The 17,433-nt window shown below is 45.9% G+C and overlaps 1 protein-coding gene across 2 annotated transcripts in view; it reads left to right on the top strand.

Moving 5' to 3' along the window:
* The first annotated feature begins 9,227 nt into the window (after positions 1-9,227).
* Positions 9,228-17,433, top strand: part of UNC5B (unc-5 netrin receptor B) — a 367,951-nt gene continuing 359,745 nt past the window's right edge. For both annotated transcript variants that reach the window (XM_060768853.2, XM_060768851.2), the window contains exon 1: positions 9,228-9,730. In XM_060768853.2, coding sequence (XP_060624836.2) covers positions 9,628-9,730 — 103 coding nt within the window. In that variant the 5' untranslated portion in view covers positions 9,228-9,627. The remainder of the gene's footprint in view (positions 9,731-17,433) is intronic.

The following is a 17,433-nucleotide window of genomic DNA, read 5'->3' as shown; positions in this document are numbered from 1 at the left end:
CTAAGCTGAAGAGCCAGCGTTGTCTGTAGACACCTCCAAGGTCATGTGGCCAGCATGACCGCATGGAGCACCGTTACCTTCCCGCCAAAGCGGTACCTATTGATCTACTCACATTTGCATGTTTTCGAACTGCTAGGTTGGCAGAAGCTAGGGCTGACAGCGGAAGCTCACACCGCTCCCCGGAATCGAACCTGCGACCTTTCGATCATCAAGCTCAGCAGCTCAGAGCTTTAACCCACTGCGCCACCGGTATTTTTAATATAGCCCTACTGCTATTTCTCTTACCTTCATCTATCAATACAAGTAGATATATTCCTGACTTTATCTACTTCTATAGATATTTTTCCCAGTGGCATTCCATTTGAAGATGCCTATACATTTGGGATTTCCCAATTTGCTGTTGCACTATTCTTGTCTCTAACTTTGACCATAAAAGCTATAGCTGGATCTATACTACTCTTTATCCCAGAATCTGATCCCAGATTATCTGTTTGTCTCAGATTATCTGGCAGTGTAGACTCATATAATTTAGTTGTCACAAAAATCTATTATTGCAGATTTGATAAATGTGAATTTAATATGATGTGTGGGAATGAATGGAAGGATGTATGGAGCTAATAATTTTGGAAACACCAGTAAAAGACCCAGGCCTGCAATGACTAACTACCTGCTTGCTGGACTGTAATGAAAAGCTGCTAATAAGAACTGAAAAGTAAACTCTGATAAGAATTGGGACAGTGATAACAGAAATGTTTACAATGTTAAGAAGGAAGTCAACACAAACCTTGTATTTGTCAACACCAATCAAGAAGATCAACATTTGCCCAAGAAACTAAGATGGAGCCAGGATGGAAGAAGCCTATCATTAATTTACAACTTTGGGATGACATCAACAGAATATTCCTATAAAAGACTCGGTCTAATAATGCTCAAAGTGTGGCAGACCTGAGGAGTATTTTCCACCCGCTATGCTATACTCCATGGGAAGGAGAGAGATAGTGTACCTATGGAGAGTGGCAGATTTGCAAGGGAGCAGTCTGGTCACTTTGGCCTTCTTTCTCAAGGGAAGAGGAAGAAGTGCTCTTTTGGAGTCTTGGATTTTGTGCAGGGAGTCGGGTTCTGCTGTATGGAAAACAGAGATCTGGTCCTTGGCATTGTTCTTAGGGAAAGAAGTTTTGGCATTTAGGCGTATTGGAGTTTTGGTGTTATGAAACTATGCATTGGCAGGCTGCAGGAAAGCAGGGTCTGGCCTAATAGGTGCTTCTCCAAGGAGGGAGAAAATGATATGGTAATAGTTGAATGCCTGAGCATGAATGTGTGTACATGTGATGTGAATGCTGAGTGAAAAAGTAATTCCCCTTTGTCTGTTAGTCCAATGTAACTGTAAATTGTTGTACATCCAATATAGTTCCATAGAATCTGTATGTCTGTATGTCTAAATGTTTTTCTGTAATCTGATATACCCTCTCACATTGGAAATTGCAATAAAAAGAACCTACGCTTTAAAGACATTGAAAAGTCATTCATGACATTGTTGAAAGAAGACAATCCGAAATTGGATCTTGAGATATAGGGTAGTGTATATCCAGCTTTAAGCCCCTTCCACACAGCTGTATAAAATCTCACATTATCAGCTTTGAACTGAGTTATATAGTGGTATGAACTCAGATAACCCAAAGCAGATATTGTGGATTATCTGCCTTGATATTCTGGGTTATATGGTGTAATGGCTATGGGGATTGAAGAAGGAGGGAATCTCTGTCAGGCTTTGAGGATCCCCTTTGTTTGGAGATCTCACCGCTGCCTCACCAAAAATGTAAAGAGAAAGGGATTTACTCTAACAATCCCAACGCTGAACTACCAATATGTAATGAGATTATTAAATGAATTCAATTAAGTGCTTAGGGCTGCTGAGACTTTGCCTCCAACACACTATTTTCTGAGGTAAAGTTCTGTGATCACTGGCAACGACCACACTTAAAGGAGTATCAAGCTTCTGGTTTGGCAAGAGGCTTTAAGCAAGCTGTCTTGTGCCGGATTCACATTCAGGGCTCCGAGTTCTGAGGTAATTAACACTGAGATTCCTTTAAACAAACCCTGCCACCATTTCTTAAAACTCTGCTTCACTAAACTGCTATGGAACTATTTCACATAGAGGCACTCTTGAGACAGTTGTTGTTAACCAAAGAGCAAAGTTGTTTATTTGAAAGAACTTTGACAAAACAGGCACTTAAACTTAACAGTTGCATTAATGAGTAAAAGTGTATGGTTACTTCAAAGAACAGTTCAAGGTTTAGTTTCAAAACAACTTTCCACTCCCTCACAATCTAGCAGACTTCCCTCTGACTAGACTCCTTAAACTCCAGACAGACCTTTCCCTTGGTCCTGTCTTCACTCTAGACTAGCTATTCTCCCTAATAGTTATCTATCTATACTAACTGACCCACTCCTGGCTTCTCTTGCTCTTCTTCTCCTAACACTCCCAAAACCTATCTTCTTTCTTCTAAACCCTAACTCTTTAGACACCAGTCCCTGACTCTACAAACATCAGCGTGCTGGAAGAAGCAAAGACCACCAGCACTGAAGCGATGGTCCTCTGCCATCAACTCCGCTGGGCCGGCCACATTGTCCGGATGCCTGACCACCGTCTCCCAAAGCAGTTGCTCTACTCTGAACTTAAGAATGGAAAACGGAACATTGGTGGACAGGAAAAGAGATTTAAAGATGGCCTCAAAGCCAACCTTAAAATCTCTGGCATAGACACTGAGAACTGGGAAGCCCTGGCCCTTGAGCGCTCCAGCTGGAGGTCAGCTGTGACCAGCAGTGCTGCAGAATTCGAGGAGGCACGAGTGGAGGGTGAAAGAAATGTGCCAGGAGGAAGGCGCGTCAAGCCAACCCCGACCGGGACCGCCTTCCACCAGGAAACCAATGCCTTCACTGTGGGAGAAGATGCGGGTCAAGAATAGGGTTCCACAGCCATCTACGAATCCACAAGGAAACCCATCATGGAAGACCATCTTACTTGTCCAACAAGGGATCGCCTAAGTAAGTAACTGACTCTACTCTTTAAACACCAACCCCAAACTCTTCAGACACCAGTCCCTGATTGAGCTATCAGATTTTAAAATGTGCTTACTTCAAGTTTTTTTCTCTTCCCTCCAGCTAAGCTCCGCCCACTCTCTTCTAGCCAATTACACAACTTCACACATTCCCTCTAGGCTGCTCCTAAGCTCCGCCCCTTCTAGGAACTGGGTGCTCTAGGATGGCTGCCTACATGCACCATCTCTTTGAAATGGCTGCTGAACTTCCTGGGCCTACTTCCTGGGTTTTCCTTGGCCTAGAAAGGTAGGGAATTCATCACATATATCTGTATGGAAGTGCTGAAAGTATGCCGAAACTGGCTACATACAGTGAGAATCAGCACCCAGGCCAGGGATTTCTTAGGACCTTTCATGAGGCCAGGAATAGAATCCTGTCACTCTGCCAAAATATGCAATTTTCCTAGTTAAATTGCCCAATCCTCTCTTCTTTCCTAAGGAAAGCAACACTACTGTTTTGTGGCAGCAAAAGGACAAAAAATTGGGAGGGGGATCTACAATTCTAAGCACATTTATGCTTAGAAACACACCTACACACACACCAAAGTAAATCAATTTAGTGTACTTCACATCACAGCCTTATTTAAAAATAAGGTCCTATTGATTTTAAGGATGTTGCTCTTAGAGCCAATCTTTGCAACACCCGACCTACAAAGTACCTGATTTCCTGTGGCAACTCCCCAGTCTCCTGAAGTAATGTCTCATTGCATACTACATATGGGCTTTCCCAATGACAAGGAGTTTTTTTCTTTCCAATGACACAATTTCTCTTGGAACACCCATCAGTGACCTCAAATCTCCTTGTGTCACTGGGAGCTTCTGTGGAAGAAGCAGTTCCTGGTACATGTTATAAAGAAAGATGTGTGTCAGTTTGATGCAGCCAATTTGACTGCCTACTTGCAGCTGAGAGTTGTGACAGCCGGAAGTTAATATGAAGAGAAGCAGCTGCCAGAAGGATCAAGTATGGACCAGTTCTCAAGCAGGTCTAGGGGGGAAAGGAAATCCTTGGGGTTGCATTTCTTATGGAACTGCAGCAGGGTCCCACTTTGGCAAAGGTTAGGGTGCCCCTCCCCCCCGGCCACCGCCAAAAAGTGGAAAAATCATGAATCATTTGGATTGCTGTGAGTTTTCTGGGCTGTATGGTCATGTTCCACAAGCATTATCTTCTGACATTTCACCCAAATCTATTTATTTATGACATCTATGGCAGGCATCCTCAGAGGTTGTGAGGTCTGTTGGAAACTAGGCAAGGTGGTTGATATGTCTGTGGAATGTATTGTTGTTGTTGTTGTTGTTATTATTATTATTATTATTATTTGGTGATCCCTCGTTGTCCGAGTAGGATTGTCTTCCAAGATGGCTGTACTGGTGGTGGGTACGTAGGTGACTGTGGAGCCTATTCTTGACATGCATGTTCTCCCGCAGTGAGGGCATTGGTTTCCAGGTAGAAGGAGGTCCCGATCGGGTTGGCTTCATGCACCTTCCTCTTGGCACATTTCTCTCTTTCGCCCTCAAATCTTGATAAAATAGTGAAGAGTAGGGAGATCACACTGGCAACAAAGATCTGCATAGGAAAAGCAATGGTATTCCCCATAGTAACCTACAGATGTGAGAGCTGGACCATAAGGAAGGCTGAGTGAAGGAAGATAGATGCTTTTGAACTGTGGTGCTGGAGGAAAATTCTGAGAGTGCCTTGGACCGCAAGAAGCTCCAACCAGTCCATACTTAAGGAAATAAAGCCCGACTGCTCATTGGATTAGAAGCAAAGATGAAGTACGCTGGCCACATCATGAGAAGACAGGAAAGCTTAGTAAAGACAATGATGCTGGGGGAAAAGGAAAGAAAAAGGAAGAGGGGCCAACCAAGGGCAAGATGGATGGATGGTATCCTTGAAGTGACTGGCTTGACTCTGAAGGAGCTGGGGGTGGCCACAGCCAACAGGGAGCTCTAGTGTGAGCTGGTCCATTAGGTCACAAAAGTCACAAGCAAATCGACGAATAGACAACAACAGCAACGAAATGCTGGCAACTCTTAATTTTGTAATGAGTTTTGAAACCTGTTTTGCATCAATGGCACAGCCCTAGTGGCTGTAATGTGTGCTTGCTTCTTATGCTTCCCACTTCTGGGATAACTAACGGGTGATATCATGATAGCTTGGTCTGGAAGCTCTGAGCGTTATGGAGATGATGCAAAGGTGACTGTGAATAAGGGAAGAGAGGTGGAGGAGTGAGAGTGGGGAGAGCGAAGGAAGGATAGAAAGGGTATGCTTAGGGTAAGGGTTAGGGCAAGGTTTAGGGTTTAGGTTTGGGTTAGGGCAAGGGTTAGGGGTTACAGTTAGGGTACAGTCTAGGGTAGGGGAGGTTTAGGGTTTGGGTTAGCGTACAGGTTTGGGTAAAGGGTTAAGCTTAGGTTTACAGTACAGTTCAGGGTTAGGGTAAGGGTTAGGGGTTACGGTTAGGGTACGGTTCAGGGTTAGGGTAAGGGTTAGGGCAAGGTTTAGGGATTGGGTTAGCGTAAGGGTTTGGGTAAGGGGTTAGACTTAGGCTTATGGTATGGTTCAGGGTTAGGGTAAGGGTTAGTGTAAGGGTTAAGGGTTAAGGGTTACGGTTAGGGTACGGTTTAGGATTAGGGTAAGTTTTAGGGTTTGGGTTAGCGTAAGGGTTTGGGTAAGAGGTTAGGCTTAGGCTTACGATATGGTTCAGGGTTAGGGTAAGGGTTAGGGTAAGGGTTATGAGTTATGGTTAGGGTACGGTTCAGGGTTAAGGTAAGGGTTAGGGCAAGGTTTAGGGTTTGGGTTAGGGTAAGGGTTTGGGTAAAGGGTTAGGCTTAGGCTTATGGTACGGTTCAGGGTTAGGGGAAGGGTTAGGGGTTATGGTTAAGGTATGATTCAGGGTAAGGGTTAGGGTAAGGGTTAGGGTAAGGGAAAAGTTTAGGGTTGGGTTAGCATAAGGGTTTGGGTAAGGGATTAGGTTTACACTTATGGTGTGGTTCAGGGTTAGGGTAAGGGTTTGGGTAAGGGGTTAGGCTTAGGCTTATGGTGTGGTTCAGGGTTAGGGTAAGGGTTTGGGTAAGGGGTTAGGCTTAGGCTTATGGTGTGGTTCAGGGTTAGGGTAAGGGTTTGGGTAAGGGATTAGGCTTACGCTTATGGTGTGGTTCAGGGTTAGGGTAAGGGTTTGGGTAAGGGGTTAGGCTTAGGCTTATAGTATGGTTCAGAGTTAGGGGAAGGGTTAGGGGTTATGGTTAGGGTACGATTCAGGGTAAGGGTTAGGGTAAGGGTTAGGGTAAGGGAAACGTTTAGGGTTGGGTTAGCATAAGGGTTTGGGTAAGGGATTAGGCTTACGCTTATGGTGTGGTTCAGGGTTAGGGTAAGGGTTAGTGTAAGGGTTAAGGGTTACAATTGGAGTCCAGTTTAGGGTTAGGGTAAGGTTTAGGGTTTGGGTTAGCGTAAGAGTTTGGGTAAGGGGTTAGGCTTAGGCTTACGATACGGTTCAAGATTAGGGTAAGGGTTAGGGTAAGGGTTATGGTAAGGTTAGAGTACGGTTCAGGGTTAGAGTAAGATTTAGGGTTTGGGTTAGCGTAAGGGTTTGGGTAAGGGGTTAGGCTTAGGGGTTAGGGTAAGGTTTAGTGTAAGAATTAGGGGTTATGAATAGGGTACGGTTCAGGGTTAGGGTAAGAGTTAGGGGTTATGGTTAGAGTACGGTTCAGGGTTAGGGTAAGGCTAATGTTTAGGGTAAGGTTTAGGGTTAGCGTAAGGGTTTGTGTAAGAGGTTAGGCTTAGGTTTATGGTATGGTTCAGGGTTAGGATAAGGCTTAGGGTTTGGGTTAGTGTAAGGGTTTGGGTAAGGAGTTAGGCTTAGGCCTATGGTACGGTTCAGGGTTAGGGTAAGGGCAGGGGCGGCTCAACCCATTACGGAAAGTAAACATCTGCAGTATACTTGATTTTGCCCAGGGTTTTTTTTTTTGGGGGGGGGGGGGGTAGGGGGTTGTCGTGTCAGGAGTGACTGCAAGTTGCTCCTGGTATGAGAGAATTGGCCATCTGCAAGGATGTTGCCCAGGGGACGCCTGGATGATTTGATGTTTTTATCATCCTTGTGGGAGGCTTCTCTCATGTCCCCGCATGAGGAGCTGGATCTGATAGAGGGAGCTCATCCGCCTCTCCCCGGATTTGAACCTGCGACCTGTCGGTCTTCAGTCCTGCCGGCACAGGGGTTTAACCCACTGCGCCACCGGGGGCTCCTGCCCAGGGGTGCTCTTGAGGCACTCTTGGGGGAAAATAGACCTTGACATATGCGAGTTGTAGTTACTGGGATGTATAGTTCACTTACAATCAAAGAGCATTCTGAACTCCACCAAGGATGGAACTGAACCAAATATGGCACACATAACTCCCATGATGAACAGAAAATATATATCAGTGATTGGTTGGGGGTGGGGGGATACTGTTTGTTTACTGTTGAAAATTACCTAGGGCCGCCTCTGGGTAAGGGTTAGGGTTTTGTTGTTGTTCATTCGTTCAGTCATCTCCGACTCTTCGTGACCTCATGGACCAGTCCACGCCAGAGCTCCCTGTCAGCCGTCACCACCCCCAGCTCCTTCAAGGTCAGTCCAGTCACTTCAAGGATGCCATCCATCCATCTTGCCCTTGGTCGGGCCCTCTTCCTTTTGCCTTCCACTTTCCCCAGAATAATTGTCTTCTCTAGGCTTTCCTGTCTCCTCATGATGTGGCCAAAGTACTTCAACTTTGTCTCTAGTATCCTTCCCTCCAGTGAGCAGTCGGGCTTTATTTCCTGGAGAATGGACTGGTTGGATCTTCTCGCAGTCCAAGGCACTCTCAGAACTTTCCTCCAACACCACAGCTCAAAAGCATCGATCTTCCTTCGCTCAGCCTTCCCTAAGGTCCAGCTCTCACATCCGTAGGTTACTACAGGGAATACCATGGCTTTGACTAGGCGGATCTTTGTTGCAAGTCTGATGTCTCTACTCTTTACTATTTTATCGAGACTGGGCATTGCTCTCCTCTCAAGAAGTAAGCGTCTTCTGATTTCCTGGCTACAGTCTGCATCTGCAGTAATATTTGCACCTAGAAATACAAAGTCTGTCACGGCCTCCACGTTTTCTCCCTCTAATTCCCAGTTGTCAATCATTCTTGTTGCCATAATCTTGGTTTTTTTGATGTTTAGCTGCAACCCGGCTTTTGCGCTTTCTTCTTTCACCTTGATTAGAAGACTCCTCAGCTCCTCCTCTCTTCCGGCCATCAGAGTGGTGTCATCTGCATATCTGAGGTTGTTAATGTTTCTTCCAGCAATTTTCATCCCAGCTTTGCATTCATCCAGCCCCGCACATCGCATGATGTGTTCTGCATACAAGTTAAAAAGGTTGGGTGAGAGTATGCAGCCTTGCCGTACGCCTTTCCCAATCTTGAACCAGTCTGTTGTTCCGTGGTCAGTTCTGACTGTTGCGACTTGGTCCTTGTACAGATTCCTCAGGAGAGAGACAAGGTGGCTTGGGATGCTCATCCCACCAAGAACTTGCCACAATTTATTATGACCCACACAGTCAAAGGCTTTAGAATAGTCAATGAAGCAGAAGTAGATGTTTTTCTGAAACTCCCTGCCTTTCTCCATTATCCAGCGGATATTGGCAATCTGGTCTCTTGTTCCTCTGCCTTTTCTAAACCCAGCTTGAACATCTGGCAACTCTCGCTGCATGTATTGCTTGCAGGATCTTGAGCATTACCTTACTGGCATGAGAAATAAGGGAGAAATAAGGGTTAGGGTTAGGGTTTCATCATTAAAGAACTCTTACATTCCTTCCTGTCTCCGGCCTGGCTTACATTAGCTAAGTCTCTCTTGAGCAAACTGCGCTCTCGAAGGAATGATGCTCCATCTCCATAACGCTCGGAGCTTCCGAACCCAACTACCATACTATTACAACTAACGTATTCGGTTTGCCGCCTCAGGAGCGAAAGGAGGCTGGTGTGGTGTTGTGTTTGGGGATGGTGCGTCCGTCCTGAGCCCCCCCTTCGGGGCCCCGCCGTCCTCTGTGCGGCTCCTCCTCCTCCTTCTCTTCTTCTTCCCCGCCCGTCGCTTGTCGTGCTCCCCCTTGGCGGGGCCCTGCTCTCGGTCTGCTTGGGACAAGAGCCGCCTGGCATTGGCGAGCGGGGCTGGCGAGGGCGAGGAGCGGGCCCCGAGGAGGCTCCGTCGGCCGGCATGAAGAGCAGGAGGAGGGCTGAGCCGCAGTGAGACTCCCTCCCGGCGGCGCTCGCTTGGCAGCCTGGCCCCGGGCCGAGGCGGAGAGCCACGTCCCTCGAAGCCTGGCTGCCCCAGGACTTGGAGGAGAAGGAGAAAGAAGGAGGAGGAGGAGAGGCAGCGCTGAGCGGGAGACCTGGGCGAGGAAGAGGCTTTGGGAGAAGGAGGAGGAGGAAGGAGAAGGAGCCCAAGAAGACGCCGAGCCTGGAGAAGAGCAGGAGGAGGAGGAGAAGGAGGAGGAGGAGGAAGAGGCGACCGGGAGAAGGAGGACCAGCACAGCCATGCCTCTCCTGCCCGGGATTGCGAGCGGACTTTGGCGAGACAGCACTTCGCTGCTGCTGATGCTGATGCTCTTGGTGGGCAAACTCAGCCTCTGCCGCGCAGGTAAGCGCCGCGCCGGGAAACGCGCTTTGAGTCTGCGAGGCGGGTTTGTTTGGGAAAGGGCTCACTTCCAGGCAAGAAACTCCCGCAAAAGCGAGTCCCTGAGTGGGCACCAGGGCTCCGTGGCGTCGGTTCTCCCCATCTGGGGCTTCCAACTGATGTTTTGTATGGAATCCCACTATGTTTGGTTGTCAATGTCGTTTCCTAATTGGTTCCAGCACAAAAACATGGGACAAGTGTGTTAAACTGCCCAAACTTTGGCCCCTTCCACACAGTGTTACAGAATCCACATTGGACTGGATTATATGACAGCGTGGGCTCAGAGAGCCCAGTTCAAGGAAGATATTGGGAATGATCTGACTGGATATTCTGGGTTATATGGCAGTGTGGCAGGGCCCTCAGATAATCCAGTTTCAAAGCGGATCTTGTGGATATTCTGGGTTATATGGCAGTGTGGAAGGGCCATCAGCTAACCCGGTTCAAAGCATATCTTGTAGATATTCTGGGTTATATGGCTGTGTTGAAGGGTCCTCATATAACCCATTGAAAGCAGATATTGTGGGATTTTCTGCCTTGATATTCTGGATTATATGGCTGTTTCGAAGGGCCCTCAGATAATCCAGTTTCAAAGCAGGTATTGTGTGATTTTCTGTCTTGATATTCTGGATTATATGGTTGTGTGGAAGGGCTCTCGGATCACCCAGTTCCAAGCAGATCTTGTGGACCATCTGCCCAGATATTCTGGGTTATATTGCTGTGTGGAAGGGCCCTCAGATATCCCAGTTCAAAGCAGATCTTGTGGATATTCTGGGTTTTATGGCTGTGTGGAAGGGCTCTCAGCTAACCGGGTTCAAAGCAGATCTTGTGGGATTTTCTGCCTTGATATTCTGGGTTATATGGCTGTGTGGAAGGGCCCTCAGATATCCCATTTTCAAAGCAGATCTTGTGGATATTTTGGGTTATATGGCTGTGTGGAAGGGCCATCAGATAACCCAGTTTCAAAGCAGATCTTGTGGATATTCTGGGTTATATTGCTGTGTGGAAGGGCCCTCAGATGTCCCATTTTCAATGCAGATCTTGTGGATATTCTTGGTTATATGGCTGTGTGCAAGGGACCTCAGATAATCCAGTTCAAAGCAGATCTTGTGGATATTCTGGGTTTTATGGCTGTGTGCAAGGGCCATCAGATAACCCAGTTTCAAAGCAGATCTTGTGGATATTCTGGGTTACATGGCTGTGTGCAAGGGCCATCAGATAACCCAGTTTCAAAGCAGATCTTGTGGATATTCTGGGTTATATGGCTGTCAGCTAACCCGGTTCAAAGCAGATCTTGTGGGATTTTCTGCCTTGATATTCTGGGTTATATGGCTGTGTGGAAGGGCTCTAGGATCACCCCGTTCAAAGCAGATCTTGTGCATCATCTGCCTTGATATTCTGTCCCTTCCACAGCCCTATAACCCTGACTATCAAGGTGGAAAATCCCACAATTTGAACTGGGATATCTGAGTCCAAACTGCCATATAACCTAGTTCAAAGCAGATTTGAGTCAGCTGTGTGGAACGGGCCATAGTCAAGTGTCCATGGGGCCTTGTGTCCAGAGGAAGATGGTTGAGAAGAGGAAGGAAAGAAAGAAAGAAACTTCTTTCTTGGGTTCTTGTAGGCTTTTTGGGATGTATGGATAGCCATACATCCCAAAAAAATGTTTGTTCTAGAAGCATTCTCTCCTGACATTTCGCCTGCATCTATGGCAAGCATCCTCAGAGTTTCCCTGCCATAAATTCTTCCTTATCCCCCTCTTCTCCTTTTAGCCTTCCTTTTCTTCCCACTTTCGGAAACCTTTCACCCTGTCTGGATGGTCCAGCTTCCTGACAGACTTGTAGAAGGGTCCACACTGCCACATAACCCAGTTCAAAGCAGATAAGGTGGGATTTTATATAGCTGTGTGGATGGGGTCATTGTCAAGTGTTGGGTTGAGAAGAAGATGGTTGAGAAGAGGAAGGAATGAAAGAAAGAAACTTCACTTTAACGAACTTCTAAATGTAATGGCAGGCCCTTGGCCAGGATTTTGATTTTGGGGGGGGGGGGGCTGAGTTTGATTGGGGGGGGGGGGGCTGAGTCTGAGTGAAAGAGGGTCTACCCTAGCAAACCTTTTGTATCGTTACCCCAATACCCCCATGCATATGGGACATATTAAGCATGGTGATCAGATCATGATATAAATAAACATAACAGTTTAAATAATGTACCAGTAAGGCCTTCTCATGGACTTGAGGGGCTGAAGCCCCTCAAGTCCCCCCCCCCCCCCTACATGCCTGTGTATTGGGATCAGTCACCTTTGTAGTTTTGCAAGGTCTTTAGCCCTTTTGCCCAAGAGTGGCTCCCCTGATTCCATAGCATTGGAAGTCGCCTCAACCTGCCTCAATGCTACTACAGTCTGATACAGCCTTGGTGTGAGGGCAGAAAGGAAGACTTTGCCTTTAAAAAGATGTTATTCAGTCTCACAGACTAAGAGAGCCATGAGGAACAGAGAGCAGATGGTTTACAAAGGGGGAATCCTGAATGTGAAACAAAAGTCAGTGCTTAAAGTAGAGTTGCTATCAAATGAAAAGACTGAGGCGAAGAAGCTGAGTTCTCTGAAGCTCAGGCTCACTTTTGCCTTCCTTAAGCAGTCACAGAGGGTTTGGGTAGGAGACGAGGACCTTGGAAAGGTTGGATGGATACTATTTCACTCCTATTCCTCAAGGACTGATACGATCTTGTCATCCAACATATCTGAGAATTTAAACCAATTTGCCTTTCTGAAGTTGAATCTTTGTTTACATCAAACTTCCTCAGCCCTTATAGTTGGGATCAGTTGGCATACTGGGATGTTGTAGGTTTTTCGGGCTATATGGCCATGTTGTAGAAGCATTCTCTCCTGACGTTTCGCCTGCATCTATGGTGAGCAGCCTCAGAAACCCTAACCCTAACCCTAGACTTGTCCAGCATTTCTCAAATAATATGTTATGTCCAGGTTTTGCCTGCATCTATCGCTAAAGATGCAGGTGAAATGTCAGGAGAGAATGCTTCTGGAACATGGCCATACAGCCCAAAAAACTCACAGCAACTCAGTCTTTGTACTTTTTCAAAACCAGTTCAGATATTTTAAAGGATCTTCAAGACACATACATACACAAACTCGAGCAGATACTGTATTGTTTTCTCTTAAATTCTAAGACACAACTTTGACAATCAGAAAGCTTCTACTTCGATGTCATGCTCCATCCTAAGTGTACACTGTGTGTGTTTGTGTGTGTGTAGAAAGAATAAGGCCAGTCAGTTTGATATTTCTGTAACACACACACACATTTATACGCAGAGTTTTCTGAAATGTAAAACAAAAGGTATGTCTATGAAGCTCAATGGACCGTATTTCTAAAATAAATTGCTTAGGCAGATGGCCTCCATTCACCTCTTTGCTGCCACAGACTATGGCATCAGCTCAGTCCCAAATCTATGTCAGGGAAAGAAACTCTGCTGTAAGTAGCAGGCCTCACCAACAAAACAGCACATTTCCCTACAGAGCAACCTCTGCATGCCTACTGAGTTGTTAAGCCTCACTGAGGTCAACAGGACTTAACTCTCAGTTAAATGGGCATGAGATTTATATCTCTGTTCCAGTTCGCAGCCCTATCTTTGCTGAAACAGAAGCAGATCCAAGAGGTCTTTCTTGTAAGGAGGAAAAGTGTATCAGAACAACAGTCCACTACAGCACAACTCTTGTATCATATGGGGAATATCTTCCAAGACATTGCCCCGAAGACCTGAAACCATGGATAATAGGGAACCCTGTATTTTGACTAGCATCGGGCTGGAAACATATCACAGAATTGCACTGGAGGACCTACCGAGACCCACAAACAATTTGGATGGAGGGTCCATTTATTTAGAGCAGGAGTTCTCAACCTTCCTAATGCCGCGACCCCTTAATATAGTTCCTCATGTTGTGGTGACCCCCAACCATAAAATTATATTCGTTACTACTTCGTAACTGTGATTTTGCTACTGTTGTGAATCATTATGTAAATACCTGATATGCAGGATGTATTTTCATTCACTGGATTAAATTTGGCACAAATACCTGATAAAACCCAAATTTGAATACTGGTGGGGTTAATGAGGGGATTGATTTTCTCATTTGGGAGTCGTAGTTGCTGGGATTTATAGTTTGCCTACAATCAAAGGGCATTCTGAACTCCACCTACAATGGAATTGAACCAAACTTGGCACACAGAACTCCCATGACCAACACAAAACACTGGACGGGTTTGGTAAGCATTGACCTTGAGTTTTGGAGTTGTAGTCCATCTACATCCAGAGATCACTGTGGACTCAGACAATGATAGATCTGGACCAAACTTAGCACGAATACTCAATATGCCCAGCTGTGAACCATGGTGGAGTTTGGGGAAAATAGACCTTGACATTTGGGAGTTGTATTTCTGGGATTTATAGTTCACCTACAACCCAAGAGCATTCTGAACCCCAACGATAGAATTGGGCCAAACTTCCCACACAGAACCCCAATGACCAATAGAAAATACTGTGTCCTCTGATGGTCTTTGGTGACCCCTCTGACACCCCCGTGTGACCCCCCCCCCAGGGGTCCCGACCCCTAGGTTGAGAAACACTGATTTAGAGCATGGGTAAATGAAACCATGGATAGGAGGTCATACTACAAAACACTAACACTATGGAGAATTAATGTAGGAGCTACATGATCTAAGGCCCCTTCCACACAGCTGGATAAAATCCCACATTATCTGCTTTGAACTGGAATATGTGGCAGTGTAGACTCAGATAGCCCAGTTCAATGCAGATATTGTGGGATTTTCAGCCTTGATATTATGGGTTATACGGCTCTGTAGAAGGGCCCTATATGACACCGGCATAATCTGAAGGACAGCATTTTCTCTAATAAAGGCCAGTGTAACAAACCTGACTCACTTAAGAAAGTTTGGAAGTGATCTATCTTAAAGGGCTGGTGTATGAGCAGTAGCACCAGTGGGCAGGCCTGTAGCGAGGGTTTTTTTTTAGGGGTTCAACCTCCCCCCCCCCCCCCCCGAAATGTTTCAGATTTTTTTTTTTTAAAAAAAACTGGTTTACTCATGAATTTTAACTGGTTAACCAAATCCCCATGCTAAGTCTATGAGATGCAAAAAATTAAGAGTCCCTCCAGAACTGCAAGCACGATCTCAAGCAAATATTGGCAATTTATTCACACTGCCATTACTTGCAGCAATAGCCGATGTAGTTGTTCTGGTACTGTTATAACAGGAGCTCCAACTTTATTTGCTTTATATTAAATGTTTGCTTGCAGTCCTAGGTTTCAGGGACTCTGCAGATAGGTGGCTTCTTTGGTTGCAGTCATAGGGCAAGTCACCTGTCCATCATTGTTAAGTTTTGGTCCCGCCCCTTGCTCAGGGCAATTGGGAAGGGAGCCATTTTTAGTTAGTCTCAGCAAGGTAAACTTATATATATAGGATGTGTGCAAGCTTCCCCTGTACAAAAGCTTCAACCCTTAAGACCTTCCGGGGGAGAAAGGTCTTAAGAGTCTCCAAAGAATTTCCAGGAAAACAGCCCTAAAGACCAAAGAACTCCAGCTGGAAAACATCTACTGCCTTGCTGGTAGGTCAACTCGACGTTCAAGACGCAGTGCGACCTGGTAGTGGAGCCCACATGAGTAAGGGTTAGATTACAGTCAGCCTGGGAGAAGTTAAAAAGGGGATTTTCCTTTAAAGAAGAAGTTATTGAAGACAGTTGCCTGTTCTTCGTGGGCAAGATTAGGAATTCACCAGTTGCCTAAAAGCTTGGAATCATTTACTTAACTTTACTGAAGACAAGAGAAGTTTCTGTTTGATTGTTCATTAATAAAATACTTTGTTGTACTTCTCAAGCCATCTAAAGACTGTTTGTGGTGGAAACCTCTGAGAACTTCTTTTTAGACCCCTGGCTTCCCGCTGGGCAAAAGTTGCACATCCTGTTCTAAAGACAATTATTTACAGGCCCAGCGTGCGACAGAACAGTAGTGATGCAACCAAGTTGGGGTGGGGGATGTTGAATGCTCTCATTAAGGAGGCCAGACTTGGTGGGGGTGGTTGACAAGGGCGGAGCTGCAGGCTATTGAAGGCTGCTCTGCTCCCTGCTGTGTTCTTTGTTTCAGTGTGAGCTAGGAGGCAGGTTTCAACCCCCCCCGTGAAATTTTCAACCCCCCCCCCCCCCGAAAATTTCAACCCCTCCCGAATTTTTTTTCTGGCTACGGCCCTGCCAGTGGGGACGCCATTTGCATGCAAGCGACCTGATTGGTCGTATGCAAATGAGCGGGTGCCAAGATTTGAAAGGGGACAGAGGCAAGGATGTCAGTTGGAGAAGCCCACCTGAACATTGTATGGCAGTTAGTGAGTCAGTTGGAGGCAGTCTATGAGAGTTGGTCAGTGAGTTAGGGTCTGGAAGGAAGTAGGTGAAAAGCAGCTGGAAGATTGATCAAAGGAATAGGATAAAGATAGTGCGAAGTTTGTTTTTATGTATTAGTAGAAAAGTCATTTTGAGGAAAAAGGAATAGATAGAAAGTAACTCATATTGAAACATTCTGTAAGCAGCAAGCATTTGATCCTATGTAATACCTATGTAATACCTCGTGATACCTCGTGAAGTTGGTATAAATAAATAAAGATTATTATTATTATTATTATTATTATTATTATTAATTGTGGTGCCCAGAATTGGACACAATATTCCAGATGTGGTCTGACCAAGGCAGAATAGAGGGGTAGCATTACTTCCCTGGATCTCTAGACACTATACTCCTGTTCTGGCTCCTCTTTTCTTTTTCTTTTTTGTTTTTAATATCTTAATTTATTTATTTATTTATTTACTTTGCTTATATACCGCTGTTCTCAGCCCAGGGGCAACTCACAGCGGTGTACAACATAGAAAGAACAAGGTACAAAATACAAGACACAATATAAAAATCCACAATCCATCATTAACAAAAAACATCGTCATCAAAAAGCATCATCATTACTACGAAAGCCATTCCGCGTCATCTCATCGTCAAAACCACAATCCAGTATCATTTTCCGTTGTTACATTCCTATAGTCAATTACCAATCATTGCACTTCTTGTTCGAACGCCTTCTTGAACAGCCAAGTCTTTAATTTCCTGCGGAATATCATCAGGGAAGGGGCCAGTCTGATGTCCACGGGAAGGGTGTTCCACAGCCGAGGAGCCACCACCGAGAAGGCCCTATCTCTCGTCCCCGCCAGCCGTGCCTGTGAAGCAGGCGGGATCAAGAGCAGGGCCTCCACGGACGATCTCAAAGTCCAGGTGAACTCATAGGTCGAGATGCGGTCCGATAGGTATCTTGGGCTGGAACCGTTTAGGGCTTTATAGGCCAATGCCAGCACCTTGAATTGAGCCCGGTAGCAAATCGGCAGCCAGTGGAGCTGGTACAACAAGGGGGTTGTATGCTCCCTGCGTCCTGCTCCTGTTAGTATCATGGCTGCCGCACGTTGGACCAGTTGGAGCTTCCGGGCCGTCTTCAAAGGCAACCCCACGTAGAGAGCGTTGCAGTAGTCTAAACGGGATGTAACCAGAGCGTGGAATACCGTGGCCAAGTCAGACTTCCCAAGGTACGGGCGCAGCTGGTGCACGAGCCTAAGCTGTG

Source organism: Anolis sagrei, chromosome 3 (assembly GCF_037176765.1).
Source record: "Anolis sagrei isolate rAnoSag1 chromosome 3, rAnoSag1.mat, whole genome shotgun sequence".
NCBI lineage: Eukaryota > Metazoa > Chordata > Lepidosauria > Squamata > Dactyloidae > Anolis > Anolis sagrei.
Note: the sequence above shows the minus strand (reverse complement) of the source record. Positions and strands in the feature narration are given on the sequence as shown.